The sequence below is a fragment of the Heptranchias perlo genome, chromosome 12 (assembly GCF_035084215.1).
Source record: "Heptranchias perlo isolate sHepPer1 chromosome 12, sHepPer1.hap1, whole genome shotgun sequence".
NCBI lineage: Eukaryota > Metazoa > Chordata > Chondrichthyes > Hexanchiformes > Hexanchidae > Heptranchias > Heptranchias perlo.
The window spans coordinates 59960704-59981859 of NC_090336.1; the positions used below are offsets into that span (position 1 = coordinate 59960704).

A 21156-nucleotide genomic window follows, 5' to 3' on the forward strand; every position below is an offset into this window, starting at 1 on the left:
TTGTGACTCAACCTTTACTGTTAATTGAGATGGGAATTATCTCAAAATATTCTCCCTGCCTTCAGTACTGTGTTACAGTGAAGAGGCACTTCGACTACTGTCTTTTGTAGCTCATTAGCAATTTCTTTAATGAGCTTTTTTATCTCTCTGTGATAGATAGATAATGCAACAGACAAGTGACAGATTGTTTGCCATTAATTATTTCCATGTTTCAAACCCATTACAAAGCAATTAGAAATCTGACAGCAGATTCACTCTGCATTACTGATAATCTAAAGCGATGAGAAGTGAGAGGTGATGAATATTAATTATCTCTTTTCATATAATTATCATAAATTATTACCTCGTCTTTCATGCCGCTAAAAGTAAGAGTATATATGAAAACATTGCCATGCACAAATGGTGTTTTGTGGTATTGTTATAGCCATAATAACAGAGTCCAGAGGAGCATGAATTGTCTTGACATGCGAAAGTATTATCAGATTATGATTGTCACAATTAAAATATCTGTAGAGCTGTATTTTCACGGAATGATTTATTTCAACTTTTTTAAACTTTTGAATTTCCATGTTCTCTTTGAAGTGGTTCTTCAACTGAAGTATTTTACACTCACTGTTAATAGAATGCAGAATAGTGAGTGAGTCTGGTCAGTGAGTCTGAGCAGGCTATTCAGTCCTAAGGGCATCGCAGAGACCCAATGACCATTACACATGCATTTTCCAGCAGGGGTCACTGGTTGCAGTCAGGAGCAGAAACCTTGGCTGATTTTTCTCCTTCTTAGCCCAGGGAGACAAGCCAATTGTAGTGTCCCTATCGCCAGCCGAACTCAGCACTGACGGGAATCAAATCCAGGACCTTTCTGGTTGGCAGGGCTGCACTGGGCAGTGCATTCACCAGCTGAGCCTTTAGACTTTCTCCAGCAAAAACAATTATTGCTGTGCCGATTAACTTCTGAAAGATGAACTGGGTGGATATCTGTTTCAAAACAGAATTAAAGGATGTAAGGATAAGTAGAGAGTGCACATAGATTATCAAACTAGACAGGGTTGAATAATGTTTGTAATATTGAATTAGCAGCCCTGATATCACAGACACTGTATTCACTTCCTTCAGGAAATTAAATAAGTGTAATAAGTGTATCAGATTCAAAATAAGGTAAATTGCACATGGTGTGTGAAGAGAACAGATCTAATGGGTCAAAAAGTCTTTTCATTGCTTATTTTTTAATGTGCTTACTAGCAAGTTTTCTATGGAGTTGGTCACAGTAAATTGGATGATAAGCTGTATCTAATGGCAGAAGTGTTGTACACATTACACACAATTCTGCTGCTAAGGTTTTGTGCTATTTAAGTTGACCATGTCCCTTTAAGGCCATAAAATCTAATTGCTGTAAGTAAACACAGTCTGAGGTCAATTGCTGTTTGGTGAAGTAAGATTGCAGATTAGATGGTGCTTGTAAATTTCTGGCCCTGGTCAGAAAAAGAACCCCAATATGAAATACTGACTTTCTTTCTGGCTTTTCAATACTTTTGACACTTTGAAGTGTGACATCTGAGGTGTGACGGGTACTTTAAAAACCGTTGTATGTGTAATAATAAGAAAGAAAGGATAGGGCAAATAATTTGTGTGCATAGTTCTCCCACATCTCTATTACTTTATAAAAATTGAAATACAAATGTCCTACTAATTAGGAAAATTTCTGACTTTTATGCGTTCACTTTGTTTGCCGTGAAGACCTGACATCTTGGGTCTCCAATGGAATCTCGTCAGCTTTATTGACATGTTTTTATGGAGGTTGGCCCAGGATTCTCCACTCTGGCACTCCCCGAGGCAGTCCACAGCCCTAGCTCCTATTAAAATAGATTATAGATATGTTCATTACTGAAACCATTCAAGGTGCAAATGGAAGCTTGCAAATGGTATGGCAAAGATATGGATAAAGATATGTGTCTCATAAAATGTAGGAGATACATCGTTCAATTTCATAAAAGGAAGTAGCTAAAAGAGAGTATTCTCTCTTGACTCTTCTCTGCTTTTAAATTGTCATCCACTTTTGTTCAGAAACGTACAATAACCAAATAAGAAATACACAACCTACATGGAAATTATAGTATTTACTTCTGTTATTTAGATAGTATTGTGCCTGAAGCATGTATATGGTGAAATGTATACTGTTTAGTGCCTATACTCACACCTTTTAAATGCAAAGCATGATATGCAAATTTACTCCTAATCAGTGTTCTGCATTTGGAAAGTGTTTTAAGTTGTTTTACTGGCCTTGTTTTAATTCAGATTCAAGTAGACTGGCATCCATAAACCAGTTTCTGTCATTTACACTACAAAATCCAGCTCCCTTATCCCATTGCAAGACTCATAGACCCACAAAAAACTGAGTCTACAGGTTTGCAACTAACCACTAGGAAGACTTGGTAAAAAGCACCCCCCCCCCTAGGACCAGTACAAAAGCAATAAACAGTGCAATTAAAGGCAATAAACAGTGACTGAGATAGCAAAGCTATCCAAAGAAAACAATAACTTGCATTTACATAGCACCTTTAACATAGGAAAATGTCCCAAGGTGCTTTACAGGAGCGTTATCAGAACAATTGACACCGAGCCAAAGGAGATATTAGGTTGGGTGACTTGGTTAAAGAGATAGGTTTTAAGGAGGGTCTGAAAGGAGGAGAGAGAGGTGGAGAGGGTTAGGGAGATAATTCCAGAGCTTAGGGCCTGTATGGCTGAAAGCACGGCTGCCATTGGTGGGGTGAAGGGAGTGGGAGAGACACAAAAGGCCAGATTTGGAAGAACGCATAGTTCTTGGAGGGTTGTAGGGCTGGAGATGGTTACAGAGATAGGGAGGGGCGAGGCCATGGAGGGATTTGAATATGAGGATGAGAATGTTAAAATCGAGGCGTTGGTAGAGCAGGAACCAATGTAAGTCAGTGAGTACAGGGATAATGAGTGAACAGGACCTGGTGCACCATAAGCATCTGTACAGGAATATCACCAACAGTATTTTCTAGGCTTCTATTTTTTCAGTTGCATAGCATTAACAAAAATATCTCTGTAAATGAATATTATAACATAGGGAAATGATGAAACCACCTAGTATTTGTTAATTCACAGAACATTCTGAGTAGCCTCAAAAGTGCAAACCATTATGAAGTGCTACTGCAATCTTCCAGGGACACTCCTCTGGTTTCTGTTACTGTAATGTTGCAATGATCTAGTGAGTGGTCAGGCAATGATATGCAGAAAGGAGTTTTACCAGAAGCCAATGTAGGTCAGCAAGCACAGAGGTTATGAGTGAGTGGGACTTGGTGCAGGTTAGGATACAAGCAGCAGCAGTCTGGAAGTAACAATGATGTGGAGATGCCGGTGATGGACTGGGGTTGACAATTGTAAACAATTTTACAACACCAAGTTATAGTCCAACAATTTTATTTGAAATTCACAAGCTTTCGGAGGCTTCCTCCTTCCTCGGGTGAATGTGGACATTGCCTTTTGGAAATTCTACATGTGTGTTGAAATATATTTTAGTCAAATGAATCAGGATAATACTGTATCACAATATTGGTGATACAAATGAACAGTTTCAGTCAGCTAGTGAGTTGTCATAACTAGGTTGTCCATAGACCCCACAATACCTAGCTAACATGGTCTCCCTTCTGCCAGCTCCTGCAGCTGTGTGTCCATTATTACTTTTCCATTAATGTTTTTGTGTGCACAGCTCCACCCTCTCAGCTTTGACCTTCCATGTGGTCTTTTCCCAGCTGGCATACATTCCATTAATTTCCACATTCACATGAGGAAGGAGGAAGCCTCCGAAAGCTTGTGAATTTCAAATAAAATTGTTGGACTATAACTTGGTGTTGTAAAATTGTTTACAATTGGAAGTAACAAAAGCATGAATGAAGTTTCAGCAGCAGACAAGCTGAGGCAGGGGCGGAGCAGGTGATGTTGCGGAAGTAGGCGGTCTTTGTGATGGAGAGGATTATGGGGTCAGATGTTCAGTTCAGGGTCAAATAGGATGCCGAGGTTGCAAACAGTCTGGTTCAGCCTGAGACGTGGCCAGGGAGGGGGATGGAATTGATGGTTAGGGAACGGAGTTTGTGGCGGGGGCCGAAGACAATGGCATCAGTCTTCCCAATGTTTAATTGGAGGAAATTGAGGCTCATCCAGGATTGACTGGAGTGGCTTCATAAGTTCTAAACAACTATGAGATGGGTTCCCATAGAAGGTCTTTGGCAGCAATCAACCTGCACATATCAGGGCCTTGTCCCGCTAGTCTGGGATTCATATTTTCTACAGTCTGCAGAAACAGCTAGCAGTAACCCATTTTAACCTTGTGTATGCTGTGATCAGCAATAAATAATCCATTAAAGACAAAAATGCTTCATTATTGTCACAGAGCATTGTTGTCAAATAATATTTAATAATTTCTGCCTTTTGGAAATTCTACATGTGTGTTGAAATATATTTTAGTCAAATGAATCAGGATAATACTGTATTGGTGATACAAATGAACAGTTTCAGTCAGCTAGTGAGTTGTCATAACCAGGTTGTCCATAGACCCCACAATACCTAGCTAACATGGTCTCCCTTCTGCCAGCTCCTGCAGCTGTGTGTCCATTATTACTTTTCCATTAATGTTTTTGTGTGCACAGCTCCACCCTCTCAGCTTTGACCTTCCATGTGGTCTTTTCCCAGCTGGCAGCCATTCCATTAATTTCCAAGGGTATCGATCTTCAGCCATATGGCACACATGGCCTTCCTATCACTATTTTCTCTCTGCTCTAACACTGATCACACTCCAGTGCTTCTCCTTGCACCATTGTTTTATCACTCTGCCCTCCAGCTGATCCTCCTTATATTGTATGTTGCAAAAGCATCCAGCTGCTGCTTCTATACCTTCAGCATGTTCTGTCCCTCAGCACCATACGGTAATGTGAACTGGACACCGGCCTCAAACTCTTCTCTTAACATCTTGTGATATCTTTCTTCTCCATGGAGACTTCAATGGTTTCCATCTAAAACACAAGAGTAATGTATTTCTTCACTGCTTTCTTGCAGCACCACACACATACAGCTTTCACCTCCTTTGTCTCCACTTTCTTCGTGTTCCTTCATCCTCTGTGCTGAGCGTGATGGTGGCAATCAAGGGTCCAGTGAGAATAGCAACATTATTAACATTTTCCAGGTTCTTTGCCAGGTCAATGGACATTTTAACTTGCACATGATGTGCTAGTCATCGCATTTATGGATTGAACTGCATAAAGTCCTAGTCCATTTAGCAAATTAGGTTTCTTAAACTTTCATTTCAAGTATTGCCTGTGAATATCATAAAATCTAGGCATCTTGAGATAGATATAAGTCATGATATTTCTATTGTTGACATTTTAGTGTTGTATTAATAGGCCATACTTTGGTTGGGACATTAAATCAAGACTCCATCTGCCTGTTCTGGTGGTTCAGATTGCTATTAACAATCCCATGGCACAATTTGAAGGAAAGCAAGGGGTTCTCGCTTATCCTAGCCAATGTTCTTCAACGAACACCATCTAAAAAACAAATTAGCTAGATTGTTTATGGGATTTTGCTAGTGCAGAATTGCTGCTGCATTTGCCAACATCGCAGTCACCATGCTTCAAAATGTTAGCAATTGTGTGATTGAAATATTTTGCCATGAAATATGTTATATAAATGCATGTATATTATTATGATAAATATAAATTGGGCATTTAATCTTTACAATATTGAATAAACTACTGCAAATCATTCGATAATCTCTGTTTTTAGAGATAAAAAGAGCAACTGAACACAATTAACTAGAAACTGCTGCTAGTAATACCAGCAGACAAAGTGCCTCCCTTAAAATACGAGCTTGATAAGCATTTGTCCACTATCATCACCAGAAGTAGTTTTAAGCCTTATAAGTTTAAAAACATTAGAAGAGACTTCAAATAGGTCATGTTTGAAAGTTGGCTTTTCCAACACACTATTGTCAACAGACAGTAAAGAGGACCTCTAAATGAGAGTGCATAAGTGTTTTCGGTGATGAGGTACCTGCATTTCATCCTGATAGCAGCACAACATTACAGGAAATGAGGCATCGCACGCTGAAGAATGATCAAGGTCTGAGGTTACTACTTGTCCCAGATATTGGCTATGAAATTAAAGCAGCAAGTCCAGTGGAAGAGCAGCTGGGTTCATTTACTGTCTCTCCTAAATAATCAAAGTGATATTTTAAAAACATAGTCACAAAGATGCTGTGCAGAGCCCCATGGAGAAATAGAGCATTGCTGTACAATGGTTTTGAGATAGTGGATGAGAAATTAAAAGCAGCAGTAAAAAGAGAGAAGTAGAATAAAAGAAATTACGGACAGCGAGAAAGATAACTGATGCGTTAAACATGGGTGCATGGAGAAGATGAAAAGAGATAGTTGCTGATTATTTTATTATCCTCCCCCACAGTTTTTCTCCCCTTCTTCTGTCTTGAAAGTGCTGATTAATGCTAGAATATGATTGAATAGGTGCCAACCACCCTTCAGTACTCCACTTAACTGACCATTCTTCGTGGGTGGCTCTAAACAGTGAATGGTTGGCCGACTATTTGACCATAAGGGCCATCAGAGCCAAACCAAATCCCATCTTCATCCGATGTTGACACACACTCCAGCAGAGATCAATGAATAAGTTTAGTAGGAATGGGAAAATCTTTACCCATCCTATACCATACACTTGGAACATCCCTATTGCTGAGATCAGTTAAGAGGTGGGGGGGGGGGGGGGGAGGAGACCAAATCTGGGACTATGCTGATCTGAATGATTCAGTTTCACATAGAGAAGTGCACCTATCAACTGAGTTTTCAGAGCAGTGGTTATTATTTTAAATAGCATGGAAGGCTAATAAACAGCAGGAATAATTAGAAGTAGCGTAAGTTAAGCAGCATTGGTCAGGATTTTGAGGTGTAACCCCAGCCCATATGACACAGCCCCAAATCATCATATCATCGAATAATAGGGGTTTGTGTCTTAAGATTTTCACCTTTTTGGCCTCAACGAGGCTGACAGAGACATCAAACATCATATTAACTCTGTGTGTTGGTAGCTTTTAACAGTTTTTGACTAGGCAGCAGGTTTATCCCTGTATTAAAATAACACTGACTGGAGTAGGAAGATGCCATGCCTCTTAATGGGGTGGCGGGAGGGAGATTCAGGGTAATGATGGATAAAATCTGGTATCTAAATAACAGTCTTGTTTTATGTCACTTCAATTACTTGTCAGGGCAAGCTGCTCAAAAACATTTCAAGGCAACAGAACAACTTGGGCTTTCTGTGCACCATATGTAAATACAGGAGATTGACAGTATTTCACAGTTTACATTGGTAACAGCTGCATGAGAAACACAGTTATTGTATGAACTGTCTGGAGTCTAAAGCAAAAATTAGTCTGGAATTAAAAAGTGTTCCAGTGGTAGCTGCAGTGGATAGAAGCCTGGCTATAAAGTCAGTTTGATTTAGGTTGTAGCACTCATGACTCTGAGACAGAATGTACTGAGTCAAACCCCACTTCAGGACATGAGAAAATGTCAGTGTAGTACTGAGAGAATGCTGCATCATCAAAGGTGCCATTCTTACAATCAGATGTTAAACCAAGGCACCATCTGCTTGTTCTGGTGAATTTTAAAGATACCATGGGACTATTTAAAGAAGACCATTGAGTTCCCCTGTCTGGCCAAACAATCCACCCTCAATTTGCCTCTGAGCAAGGGAGAGAAAATATTCACAGTGCCTCCTAGTTCTGATCACTGACCAGTGATTCTTGCTAAAAGTGCGCCTGTGTGGATGTGGGTGAGGACAGGAACAGGAACAGGCTCAGGTTCAGACTCAGCTGTGAGGGGACCTCACCTGACCCGGTGCCGTAATCAAATAGCTTCCAGCACCCACTGTCCAGGTTCATGAATGAAAAATGCCCACAGTGTCTGTGGACCCATATCCTAGCGTGAGTCACTGCTTTCAGGAGAGGAAGATTGGACAAAGGGGCAAGGGGGTAATTGAAGGTGGAAAAGGAAGTAATATTTGAAATACCAGTATCTTAATTCTAGTATAATTGCTTTCATTATAGTTATTCATCCCAGTAGCTAACAATAGCCAAAGTGTTGTGACCTTATTTCACATAAAATAATGTGAAAACCCCAAAAGCAATACAATTTGAGTTCCAGTGCACTGTAATGGAAAATATTGATGTGAAAACCATTATTTTTGACTGATTGAAAAAAAGTGATGTGCAAACTGGCTTTGGTTAAGACCTTCACCCACTTGAACTTTAACCTAAACCACCCAGATCGAGGTACTCAAATCTCAGTCCTATGGAGTAGATTTTTGTCTTCATTGCCTGGGGGGTAATCTGACAGCACAGATCACCCACCCTTTATAGAAACTGCCCGACTTTCATTCCACTAATTTCAATGGACTGAAAACCAGTTGGGTTCTATAAAGGACAAGTGATTCTTGCACTGCCAGATTACTGCCCAGGCGGTGAAGATGATAATCTAACCCCATTTTTTGTTATTTCTATTGAGTGGGTTGTCATGTGATAAATAGAAACTACTGAACTTCCAAGAAAAGTAGCCCAAAATTAGTAAATCCTGGCTCAATCACCCTGAATTGGAAATGGAGTTGTCTGATGTATGAGATGCTCTAAATTTTGATCTTTGTACCTACTCAGTTATGGTAGACAATTTACTCAGAGAGTGTTTACAATGTGGAACTTGCTACCACATGGAGTAGTTCAGGCAAATAGCGTAGATGCATTTAAGGGGAAGCTAGATAAGTACATGAGGGAGAAAGGAATATGTTGACAGGGTGAGATGAAGTAAGGTGTGATGAGGCTGGAGTGGAGAATAAACTCCGACATAGTGGTATAAACTGGGCGACATGGACATGTTGGGCCGAAGGGCCTGTTTCCATGTTGTAACTTCTATGATTCTATAGACCAGTTGGGCCGAATTACCTATTTCTGTGCTGTAAAATTCTAAGTAATTCTATGTAATCATCAAAACCACTGTTTTTTGGAGAAAAACGACCAAAATTGCTGAATGCAATCCCTAAAAGCCTGTTAAAAGTCAGAATATGACACATTCAGTCTACATAAATTGATAGCTTTGATAATAAAGAATAGGACTCCCTTGTGCGTTTACAGGTTAGGTCACTGGATTTCCATTTGCACAGAAAACATAGAGAATCATTGAATGCAATCCCCATTGTGAGGTTCCTAGAAGTCCATGTAATAGAAATGGGATTTGACTTATTCAGTCAACAACAACAACTTGCATTTATATAGCACCTTTAACATAGTAAAACGTCCTGAAGCGCTTAACAGGAGTGTTATCAAACAAAATTTAACACCGAGCCATGTAAGGAGATATTAGGACAGGTGACCAAAAGCTTGGTCAAAGGAGCGTCTTAAAGGAGGGTAGACAGGCAGAGAGGTTTAGGGAGGGAATTCCAGAGCTTAGGGCCTAGGAGCTGAAGGCATGGCCGCCAATGGTGGGGCAAAGGAAATTGTTGATGCAGAAGAGGCCAGAATTGGAGGAACACAGAGTTCTCAGAGGGTTGTAGAGCTGAAGGAGGATAGAGAGTTAGGGATGAACCAATGGAAACAAAAAAGAAAATACTGCAGATGTGAGAAATCTGAAAACAAAAACAGAAAAAGCAAGGAAATGCGCAACAGGTCAGACAGACAGCATCTGTGGAGGAATCAGTCAGTCGACGTCCCAGGTCTAAGACTCTACCCCAGTCGGAAAGGTCTTCGACCTAAAATGTCACTTCTGTTTCTCTGCAGATGCTGCCTGACATGCTGAGTATTTCCAACTGTTTCTGCTTTTGTTACCACAAACTAATGGCCCTGGTTTTAGGGAATAACAACCCCTTTGTATGCTTATAGTCACTGGTTTTCTGTTTTCATGGAAAAACAGACAGTCATGGACTGTGATCTGAAAGCACTGATAAAAATCATAGACTCTATTGTAATAAAATGGAATTTGAATTATTCAGTCACCACAGACCACTGGACCCTGTAAGTCATCTGTTTTATTTCTGTATTTCACTTACTTTTACATATTTATCTCTGCATGGCACAAGTACTTCAAGTGCATTTTGAAGCAGCAGTGAGAGAACACAGACTACTGAGCATGGTCAAGATTTTCTTTTAAAAAAACACAGGTTATACAGGCCAGTGTGCACCAGAACTTTCTATGAGAAAGATATATGCAAATTGCTAATTAAATGACTGCTAATTGCTAATTAGCAGCTTAAAGGAATAGAATTGTGTTAATTCTAATTAGGAAGGCATGGAGAGTTAAAAATACCCACAGAGTGTTTTAGCACCTGTGTATAAGGGACAGTAACATCACTTGTTTGACTTCTTGGATCAGCATGCAGTGTAATTATTCTGCTTCCTTTAAAGATTGGATAATTGATTGAGTGATTTTTCATTTGAAGAACAGAAAATTCCTAGTGCATGAATCCCTTCAGGTAGACCGGACACAGGCAATATTCCAAAACAGACTGCAGTATCACATCTACAACTGGAGAGGGCTATAGCATGTAGACAGTTTGAATTTGCTCTGAGCTGAACTTCAGTACCAGTAAGATCCGTAATCCTGTTATATAGTAGAGTCACTGTAGCTAATGTTCATTAACTGCTGTACCTGTAACAGATATTGAGCCAGTAACTATCAGTGACAGCCAGACATTGCTACTATGATCCAGCTTTATTAGATTTATCTGCAAATGGGTGCATAAACACAGCACATTGGTAACAGCTTACACATGACTAATAGCTACCATATTCAAGGCAAGGCACTTAAAATGCTTATTAATCTGTTAGCAAATGCCCCAGTAATAGAGCGGAGTCAAGTTCATCGTTCATTAGCTCTGATTTGGGGTTATGCAACTGTAATTGGTTTGGCACTTAATAGCTGTATCTCTCGGTCTTGGTAATAGGATGAGAATGCTAAAGTGAAGAGACAAAGACTGAAGGTGTTGGGTGAGCAATTTTAAAGGTACAAAACTGATCAATTTTTGCAGTGCTGCTTAGCTTTAAACATAAGGTCTCTTTTTGTTCCTGTGTGGTGAGCACCTCAACTGTGTGTCAATTTATTACCAAGAGGGCACCTAACTGATGATTTAAGAGAAGAGAGTGAGCTGATGGGGAAAGGCCCCATTTACAATTGTTTAATTTCTGTTCAGTTAGTTCACACCAAAGAAATGAAAGGTGTAACTTCCTACAACACTGCCAATTTTCATTTGAGGCATTTTTCATTTACTGGATGAAGTACAGATTTTAGAAAGGTTGCTTACCCATTGCGATTTCTGGTGCTTCTGTTTTTCTATTGTATCAGCGTTTTATCAGTCTCAAGTGTAGATATTTTGGCAAACCTTTCTTGCAGCATTCCAGTTTAGCAGATTGTATTTAACTATTATTGTGCAGTAAGTTTAAAACGGTTATATAACTATTTGGAAATCTCTGATTAACCCAAAATATAAACTGTAAAAATAAGCTGAATGACTGCATAGATGGTAAATATTATTGTTTTTTTTGAGAAGAGCTTCTTTTGAGGATAATGAAAGTACACTGTGTGAATGAGATACAAAACATGCGATCACTTATGCATTTACAACAGCAGGAACTCCAATGAGGCACACTGTTCTGGTATGTTTTTAACCTCTTATGTATCTGCATTGGGGAATACTGAAAATGGTTTCAAAAGCTAAAGAGCAAAATGGAGCTAGTGCTGACAAACTTTGTTATAATTTGATGATAATACTCTGGTTGGACCTTTGGGTACCATGTACCCTGTATTGAGCATACCTTATGGAGATTTTGTCCAGAACTCCAGAATAGCAAGTTGTTAGTCAAGTACTTATTCTGGATAGAGAGATGATGGAAGGTACACCCACCATAGAGGTAAGTACTCCCTCTATTAGTAAAGGTAAAAAGTTCTTAATGGATTAAGTGCTGAAAGGACACTAGAATTTAATGCAGAATGCATGGGCTTGAGTCTTCTGAAGGAAATTGACATTGTCGATAGACTATGTGATCGACATCTTTCAGCTCATTAAGAATGCCTGCTGACTTTATAAAGACCGCTCTTAATTAATTAGTGTTGAGATTTGTAATGTGGTCTCTGAAATTCACAAGGATGATGAAGGCCATTCAACCCATCCAGCTCATCCTTCCACAGAAACCTATGGTCCACCCATTAGTACATCTGTCTCCAGAATTGTTGCCTTACTACCCTACCCAGAAGTCCAATAGTTAATCAGTAGATGAATAAAAATGTTTTGAACAAAAATATGTAAGCAATCATTTCTTACATCAGCTTCTTCGATGGCTCAATTTACACCATTCGATGTAGTACTGAGTTATACTCGATTAGCTGATCTCAGGCAGGACAGCACTTGAGGTGTTGCCATTGGGCTTGAGAGAAAAAACAGCAGCCAGGATGAGAACAGGACCTGGGTTGATTGTCATGTCTCCCTATAGATGAATAACGTGCTGACACTCCAGTGTAAATTTTGCAAGGATCCTCTGCTTAATGGAAGTGGCTTTCAAACATTTGAGTGTGGACATCCCTATGCCAACAAAAATTAAATTCTGACTGACTTAAGGCTGTGATTACTTGTTGGAATTTGACCTGAAAGGGACATAGCTTTATCTTAGCAGCAAAATAATGTAGTGTGCTTTCCACAAAAAGCAGGACAAATTTAACCCAGTCAATTATCAGCCTACTCCCAATCATCAGTAAAGTTATGGAAGGAGTCATCAACAATGCTATCAAGCGGCACTTACCAATAACCTGTTCACGATGCTCAGTTTGGGTTCTGCCAGGGCCACTCGGCTCCTGACTTCATTGCAGCTTTAGTACAAACATAGATATGTGCTTAATTCCAGAGTGAGGTGAGAATGACTGCTTTTGGCATCAAGGAAGGATACCCTAGTAAAACTGAGGTCAATGGAGATCAAGGGGAAAACTCTTTAGTGGCTGGAGTCATATGTGGCACAAAGGAAGATGGTTGTTGGAGGCCAATCATCTCAGCCTCAGGACATCACTGCCGGAATTGTTCAGGGCAGGGTCCTAGGCCCACCTACTTCATCAATTACTTTCACTCCATCATACAGTTAGAAGTGGGACTGTTCACTAACAATTGCAGTGTTCAGCTCCATTTGCGAATCCTCAGATAATGAAGTAGTCCATGCCTACATACAGAAAGACCAGGCATAAGCTGATGTGTGGCGCGAATGGTACGTGCCAGTTAAGTGCCAGGCACTGACCATCTCCAACAAGAGAGAGCCTAACCATCTTCCCTTGATATTACCATCACCGAGTGCCCTACCATCAACATCCTGGGGGTCACCATTGACCAGAAATTCAACTGGACCAGCCATATTAATGCTGTGGCTATTAGAGCAGGAACAAAGGCTGGGTATTCTACTCTGAGTGGCTCACCTCCTGACTCCCCAAAGCCCCTCCACCACTTACAAGGTACAAGCTACGAATTTGATGGATTAATCTCCACTTACCCGGATGGGTGCAGCTGCAACAACACTCAAGAAGCTCGACATCACCCAGGACAAAGCAGTCTGCTCGATCAGGATCTCGTCCGCTAGCCTAGACATCGACCCCTTCCACCATCATCGTGGCTGCAGTGTGTATTATCTGCAGGATGTACTGCAGTATCTCGCCAAGGCTACTTCGGCAGCATCTCCCAAACCCGTGCCCTCAATCACCTTAAAGGGCAAAGGCAGCAGGTGCATGGGAACACCATCATCTCCAAGTCACATATCATCCTGACGTGGACATATGTCACTGTTCTTTCAATATCGCTGGGTCAAAATCCTGGAACTCCCCCCCCCCCCCCCCCCCCCCCCCCCCCTCACTGCAGAGGTTCAAGAAGAAGGCTTACCATCACCTTTTCAAGGGAAACTAGGCGTGGGAAATAAATGCTAGCATCGCCCATATCCCGAGAATGAATTTTTAAAAATTACACGGTAAAATACTCCTGTCATTATAAAGTAGCAAAACATCCGATGAGTAATGCTACATGAGATCCACTAGTATGACAAGACTACTGTATATGATTTAAAATTCTCGATTGTTATCACCCTATCTTAAAATTGGAATTCAAGCAGAATTACATGCATTATAGGAGTAATTATTATTGTAAGGGGTAGGCTTTTTGAATTAGCATTCCCATCGCAGAGCTTTGCATACTTAGAATTTATGTGCTGAGTTCTGCATGCACTGCACAGTTTTCCCTCCATGACTCGAAGATCTCTACACTCAAGTTTGAGATATATGTCCCTGCTATGTGAAGCTCTGAGTCTGGAGCGCAAATTCGTAAAATCTAGCCTGCATTCTGAAACTGGACTCATACTTAGAAATAAGATCTGAATTTATCTTGTCATAAAGATTTCAGGCTTTATACACTTGACATTTTGGATACCTAATAATAGACAGCTAGTTAAGATTTTTTTTAAGACCTGCAAATGTGGAAATCTGAAATGCTAGGATGAAATGTTAAAAATACATAGCAGGTTCGCCGTGCCTGAAATGATGGATTTCAGATGCAATGTATTTCCAACATTTTCTGTTTTCACTTAACTAGCTGCCAATTTTTCTTCAAATCATTTTGGCTCAGGCTCAGATTTAAATATTGAAACTAAGGTTTGTTAAATCATCCCATAACATACACATGAACATGGACTAAGATGCCAAATCACAGGGTTCACATTTAGCCTCATTGTTCCCTGTGTCTGTTTTATCACTTCTAGCAATGTCTTTGGAGTATGTCAACTCTCCTTTTTCCCTTCTAGATACGAGATGGGTAAAAATCGGAGGCCAAAGAGTGCAAGCACATCTAGCAGCAAGACATCTGGGACCACAGCCAGTGGCACTGTATCATATACTGCTTCTCTGAGATCGCAATGCAGTAGTCTAGAAGATGCTTTAGTGCAAGAATATATTAAAGAGATCAGTAAATTTCCCTCAAATCCATCACAGCAATTGGCAAGGTAATAATTTAATGCATTCAACTATTATTATTCAACAGGTTTTGGGGGAGGGAGAGATGCTTGATCAGCTAAAAAGCCCCAAAAATTGCCAAGGTGAAATAATGCAAGCACAGTCAAACATGTGAATCAATTATTAGTAAATTCAACAAATAAATAAGTTGTCACTGTACTATTTTTAATTTTAGCTTCAGAAGTGGAATAATTAGTACAGGGGTGGCCAATCGGCATCTTGTGTGGGTTTTTGTATGTTTTGTTTCTAGCACTGCACGTGCCCTCAGCCCCAAAGGGAGGGTTGCAGAAAAGCAGAGGAAGCAACAAGCCACAACAAAACAGGAGGAGAACTCCCCTGCTCTTCTTTTACATCCACTTGAGAGGGCATACGGGGCCTTGGTTTAACGTCTCATTCGAAAGACGTCACCTTCGACAGCACAGCACTCCCTCAGTACTGCACCGGGAGTGTCAGCCAAGATTTTGTGCTCAAGTCTCTGGAGTGCGGCTTAAACCCAAACTTTCTGACTCAGAGTGGTACCACTGAACCATGGCTGACACTTTGAAGCATCGTATTACCCCACATAGTTTAGAAAAGCAATTTAAGGCACTTTACATTTGGTGCTTGATTAGGTCGTATTGCAGGAGACCACACATGTCAAGCACATTCATAAATCCAGCTCTCTTATCCTAGTGGCAGAACTGCCGATCCTATGGCCCCGGGGGGGGGGGGGGGGGGGGGTGGGTGGGGGGGGGGGGGGGGGTGGGCGGGGGTGTGGTCGTAGCGGCCGGGTAACCTGGAGGTCCTGCTGAATTTAACGGCAGGACCTCATTTAAATTTTTTTCTCTGTTTCCCTGGCAGTCAGCCAGATTGAGAGGCGGGCTGGCTGTCGGGCGGAAAGGCCTGCAGCACCAGGCCACAGCTGGCTAGCGGAGAGGGGGAGGAAGAAGATTGCAGGCCCGGGAGGACATGGGGGTGGGGGAAAGATCGTGGACTGGGGAGGACATAGGGAGGGTGGGGGGTAGGCATAGGATCGCGGGGAGGGGGTTCCGATCGCAGGGGGCTGGTCCAATCGCAGGAGGGAAACAGGTTAGCTTGGAGGGCCGTGAGGAAGCCCTCCTGCTCCTCCTGGCCACAAGCATTGCTGGAAAGGCACTTACCTGCTGGATCCGGCCGCTCTTGCCCCCTTCAGCTGCCGGGTTTCTTGAGCCCTGGGAAACCTTAGCCATTAAATTTAAAACTGTGCTAAAATTCGAGGCACGCAGCTTCATTAAAATATTTAAATGACGGACCTGCCTCTGGAGAGCAGGTTAGTTGCCCGGCCCCCAACCTGCCTCCATTAAAAGTGGAGTTGGAGGTGGGTTGGGGTCACGTTTCAGATTTTTGAATTTTTAAACCCCTTTTCTGCCCATCCTGGAGGGTTAAAATTCCCCCCCATTCTGCCTTTCCAGTAAGTAAGTTGGATTTACTAGTGTAAACTTGGGGAGCTGACACATGCACCACTGGCCTCCTGCGATCTGACCTAAACTAACATCAAATATAAAGCTCCTTCTGTTTTCCTATCTGTGTGGAGGAATTGCTAAGTCTTTGCCCTTGCTGGGAGTCCTTTTTTATTCATTCATGGGATGTGGGCGTCGTTGGCAAGGCCAGCATTTATTGCCCATCCCTAATTGCCCTTGAGAAGGTGGGTGAGCCGCCTTCTTGAACCGCTGCAGTCCGTGTGGTGAAGATTCTCTCACAGTGCTGTTAGGAAGGGAGTTCCAGGATTTTGACCCAGCAACGATGAAGGAACGGCGATATATTTCCAAGTCGGGATGGTGTGTGACTTGGAGGGGAACGTGCAGGTGGTGTTGTTCCCATGTGCATGCTGCCCTTGTCCTTCTAGGTGGTAGAGGTCATGGGTTTGGGAGGTGCTGTCGAAGAAGCCTTGGCGAGTTGCTGCAGTGCATCCTGTGGATGGTACACACTACAGCCACTGTGCGCCGATGTTGAAGGGAATGAATGTTTAGGGTCTGTTGATGACCACTTTGAGCGAGTTGATGTATACCGCGGATCCACCAGCAAGTGTCTCTCATTTTCGGACCATGGATCAACATTGTTCACAGTTCTGGATGCCAGGCTTGGAGTGGCCTGCAATTTAAAAATTCAGTGATACTTGGGATTAAGAAAAGCAATTAGCCATGGTTTGAGTACACTACCACAGTCAAACACTAGCCATTCATGCATTAAATTTTTAACGCTAAAGCAAGGGAGACATTATAAATATGTGTATGATAAAACTTATGGACATTTCAGATTTGTAGCAATTGAATACAAACCTTTCTGCTGGTGTAAATGACTTTAATCAAAGAACATGAAATCTAAGACTCCAAAATTAGCAGGCAGACAGAAATATTTTAAAGTTCCTGTTGTGTTGGCTCTGTGTTCAATGGAAGGCAGACATAGCAACCTGTTACCTGGGCCAATGCAACTGTGACCTGACTGATTCAATTGGACATTGATGACTGGCAGATGCCTGAAAAGCCGCCTGCAGGGATCCCAACAGGGTCATGAGCACTGAGAATGGGTGCTGCAGTCAGCCTCACTGCTGCTGGCAATGCTGTGCACTAATTTGATGCACTCTTCAAGGCTACATGAAATTCATGACAATGCTTAATCAACGTTCGATTTTTGTAGCCTGTGGCAGCGACCTTCATGTTGGTTATTAAGGGCAAGTATATTAAATTATGGCTGGTATCTATAAACGAAACATAATTGTGTTTCATGGTGTTGAAATCTTTAATTTTTATACCTTGCCCCCCACCCCCACCACCATTTGGGGCACCAGTGTCAACATCGAATGGTCCCAGGTCAGGTGTAACATCGGTTAGCAGTAAGGTAGGACTCCAATTTCCGGAAGAGTGCTCCATGCTTCAACTGTGTGAATTTTTTATTCCCAATAAGCCAGCTTTGTTACTTCTGTAAGTGAAATTGACAGTTTTGTCAAATTTTTTTTATTCGTTCATGGGATGTGGGTGTCGCTGGCGAGGTCGGCATTTATTACCCATCCCTAATTGCCCTTGAGAAGGTGGTGGTGAGCCGCCTTCTTGAACCGCTGCAGTCCATGTGGTGAAGGTTCTCCCACAGTGCTGTTAGGAAGGGAGTTCCAGGATTTTGACTCAGCGACGATGAAGGAACGGCGATATATTTCCAAGTCGGGATGGTGTGTGACTTGGAGGGGAACGTGCAGGTGGTGTTGTTCCCATGCGCCTGCTGGTCTTGTCCTTCTAGGTGGTAGAGGTCGCGGGTTTGGGAGGTGCTGCCGAAGAAGCCTTGGCGAGTTGCTGCAGTGCATCCCGTGGATGGTACACACTGCAGCCACAGTGCGCCGGTGGTGAAGGGAGTGAATGTTTAGGGTGATGGATGGGGTGCCAATCAAGCAGTCTGCTTTGTCCTGGATGGTGTCGAGCTTCTTGAGTGTTGTTGGAGCTGCACTCATGCAGGCAAGTGGAGAGTATTCCATCACACTCCTGACTTGTGCCTTGTAGATGGTGGAAAGGCTTTGGGGAGTTAGGAGGCGAGTCACTGGTCGCAGAATACCCAGCCTCTGACCTGCTCTTGTAGCCACTTTTGTATTGTGGACCGAGGGCCACTGGTAACTGGGTTTGAAACTGTCCAGACTCATTTCAAATAGCAACCTTAGGGTCAGTACCAAGATGAGACTTGAACCCATTAGCCTGAACAGGCAATGAACTTAGGCTCCAGAGGTGAAGGGATATTACTCTAACTTGATCAGCGCCCATTCCTTTAGAACTTAAAGCAGCCAATGTCTTTTTTTAGATATTTTTTTAATATGATAGTACTATAGAACACAGTAAGCTAGTTCTGAATAGAATTGTACAAAGAAGAATATGCAGGAGTATTATAAGCTATAGGCATATATTTTCCTGATGATTACCATTACTATTTGATTTATATGTATTTTGTTGCAATGTGGAAAGACCACACGTTTTAAATTAGATGTCTGCTAGGAATATAGAACTATGAATATGGAATAATTCATAAATATTTCTGAAACATGTTACTGTAGCACACCTATAGGGTGCATTTACGATATTTTGCACCTCCAAAAATGTTAAGTTCTACCCAGTAGTGAAATTAATATGGATCCATTGCTTGTTTCTAACAAGCGCAGGCATAACAGTGAGAGTGTCCTGGGCTATCCATGTGCTTTATGCTCGTACAAATATGAAGCACAGTCAGAGGAAAATAAAAGTGCTACCAGTGACCAGCCTGGATTTCAAGAGCTTTCGGCTGTTTTGACCACACGCTTTGGAACTCCCTTCCTAAATCCCCTCTGCCTTGATACTTCTCTCCCTCCCTTTTAGGAGTTTTTCCACTATGTTTCTGGTTATCTCTTCCACTCCTTCTTGGCTTCTGTTTCTCCTCCGTGAAGCACGTTGGGTTATTTACTATGTAAAAGGCATTGTTTTAAAAAAAAAATGTCCCCAGGTGCTTCACAGAAGCATGAGGAAATCTACACTGAGCCTAAGGAGAAACTAGGAGGGGTGATCAAAAGCTTCATCAGAGGTGGGTTTTATGAGGGCCTTAAAGGAGGTGTGGGACTTGGAGGGGCTTAGGGAGGGAGATTTGAGTGTGGGGTCTAGGGATTCGATGTAACAGCCACCAGTGTTGAAGTGAAGGGAGGAGGGGATGTACAAGAGTCTAGAATCAGAGGAATGGAAGTCTGGAGGGAGGGGGGAAAGGGTTATAAAACTTCTTTCTCACTTGTTCTAATGTCTTCTGAATAGTGCAGATGGCATTTACATTTGCATTGTCTCCCTACACTGCCCTCCTGAGGCTGCCGTGGAGGGCCAAACAGAAGAAGCCGCCCTTACCCCACCCACTTTCTGCAGCAACATCCCAACTGTTGTATCAGTAAACGACGTGTTCTTCTGGTGTGCTGCTTTATCATGTGCCCAGATATCCACATTTGTGCCCAAGGTTTTTTCAGCTGTGTAACACAGACTTCTCTTTTTAAATTGCTGCTGCAACTCCTTAAAGGGTGGCAGCAGCCATTCTTGCCTCCCATCGTGTGTACTCCCTGCAGTATGGGTGGGAGCTTACACAGAGCATCCAATTAGGTGTGCTCCTCCAAAGGCTGTGTGAAAGCGGTAGGGGGGTGAGGGGATGGGAGGAATGGGGTGGCCTGCTGTGGATCATTATCACCCAGGAGCGCAGGTACTGGAAAATCCATCCTGTTAACTCTTCGTGCTAATAAGAAAACTCCCCTTTCTGATCATGGGCTTCCTTCCTTTGAGGTACTGGTATTGTGGCAATGGAAGTGCTGGGCTGGCATGGCTCTGGAGGAGATCTTTCCCATCCCTCACATGTCACTAGGCAACAAAGGATGGCAGTACGATGACTTCAAGTCACTGTGCTACTGTCCCTTCTACCCAGCTGGGTAATTGGATTGAGAGTAAAAAGTTGTGAGGTCTATGTCACTACAAAAGCTGCCAGCCTTGGACTGGTACCCATTCAGGACTCACTCCATTTACCACTTCAAATGCTGCGTTTGATGTTGGACCCTTTCAACTCTATTATATTTTAAAATGACAAGCCACTTGTCCACAGAGAATGTTTTGGACAATTGTCTATGGAATCTATAAATTCTACACTTTGAAATTTACTTTACTTGAGAATTTTTTTGATTTTCTGTTCCACTTTTTTAACACAATGTAGGCTTGCTGACAGTTGTGTGGATGTACAACATACTTAATGTATCTGTGTGATTATCTGACTGCAAACATACGGAAACATACACATTGCACAATGCTGGTAAGTTAAGGGCATTGTGCAATGTGACATTTCTACATTGAAGATTAAATAAAGAAGGCAAGGTAAACCTAGAAGTTAAATGGGATTTAACTGAATTACACAACAGCATTTTGTCAGTTAGAAAGTCAAGAATACTAACACATAGTAATGGATTAGAAGGTTTTTTGTCTGCAGTTGGTGGATTGTATATATAAGTAATGCCTGCCCATGCGAATTCTCACAAATACTTGTAGTGTTGGAAGAAAAAAAGTATTTGACATGCATGTAA

At 41.9% G+C, this 21156-nt stretch overlaps 1 protein-coding gene across 1 annotated transcript in view; it reads left to right on the forward strand.

The window, feature by feature from the left end:
* Nucleotides 1-21156, forward strand: part of LOC137328070 (doublecortin domain-containing protein 1-like) — a 485645-nt gene that overhangs the window by 29868 nt on the left and 434621 nt on the right. Inside the window, exon 2 of the mRNA XM_067994210.1 lies at nucleotides 14885-15082. Within this exon, the coding sequence (XP_067850311.1) occupies nucleotides 14892-15082 (191 nt within the window). The 5' untranslated portion in view covers nucleotides 14885-14891. The remainder of the gene's footprint in view (nucleotides 1-14884; nucleotides 15083-21156) is intronic.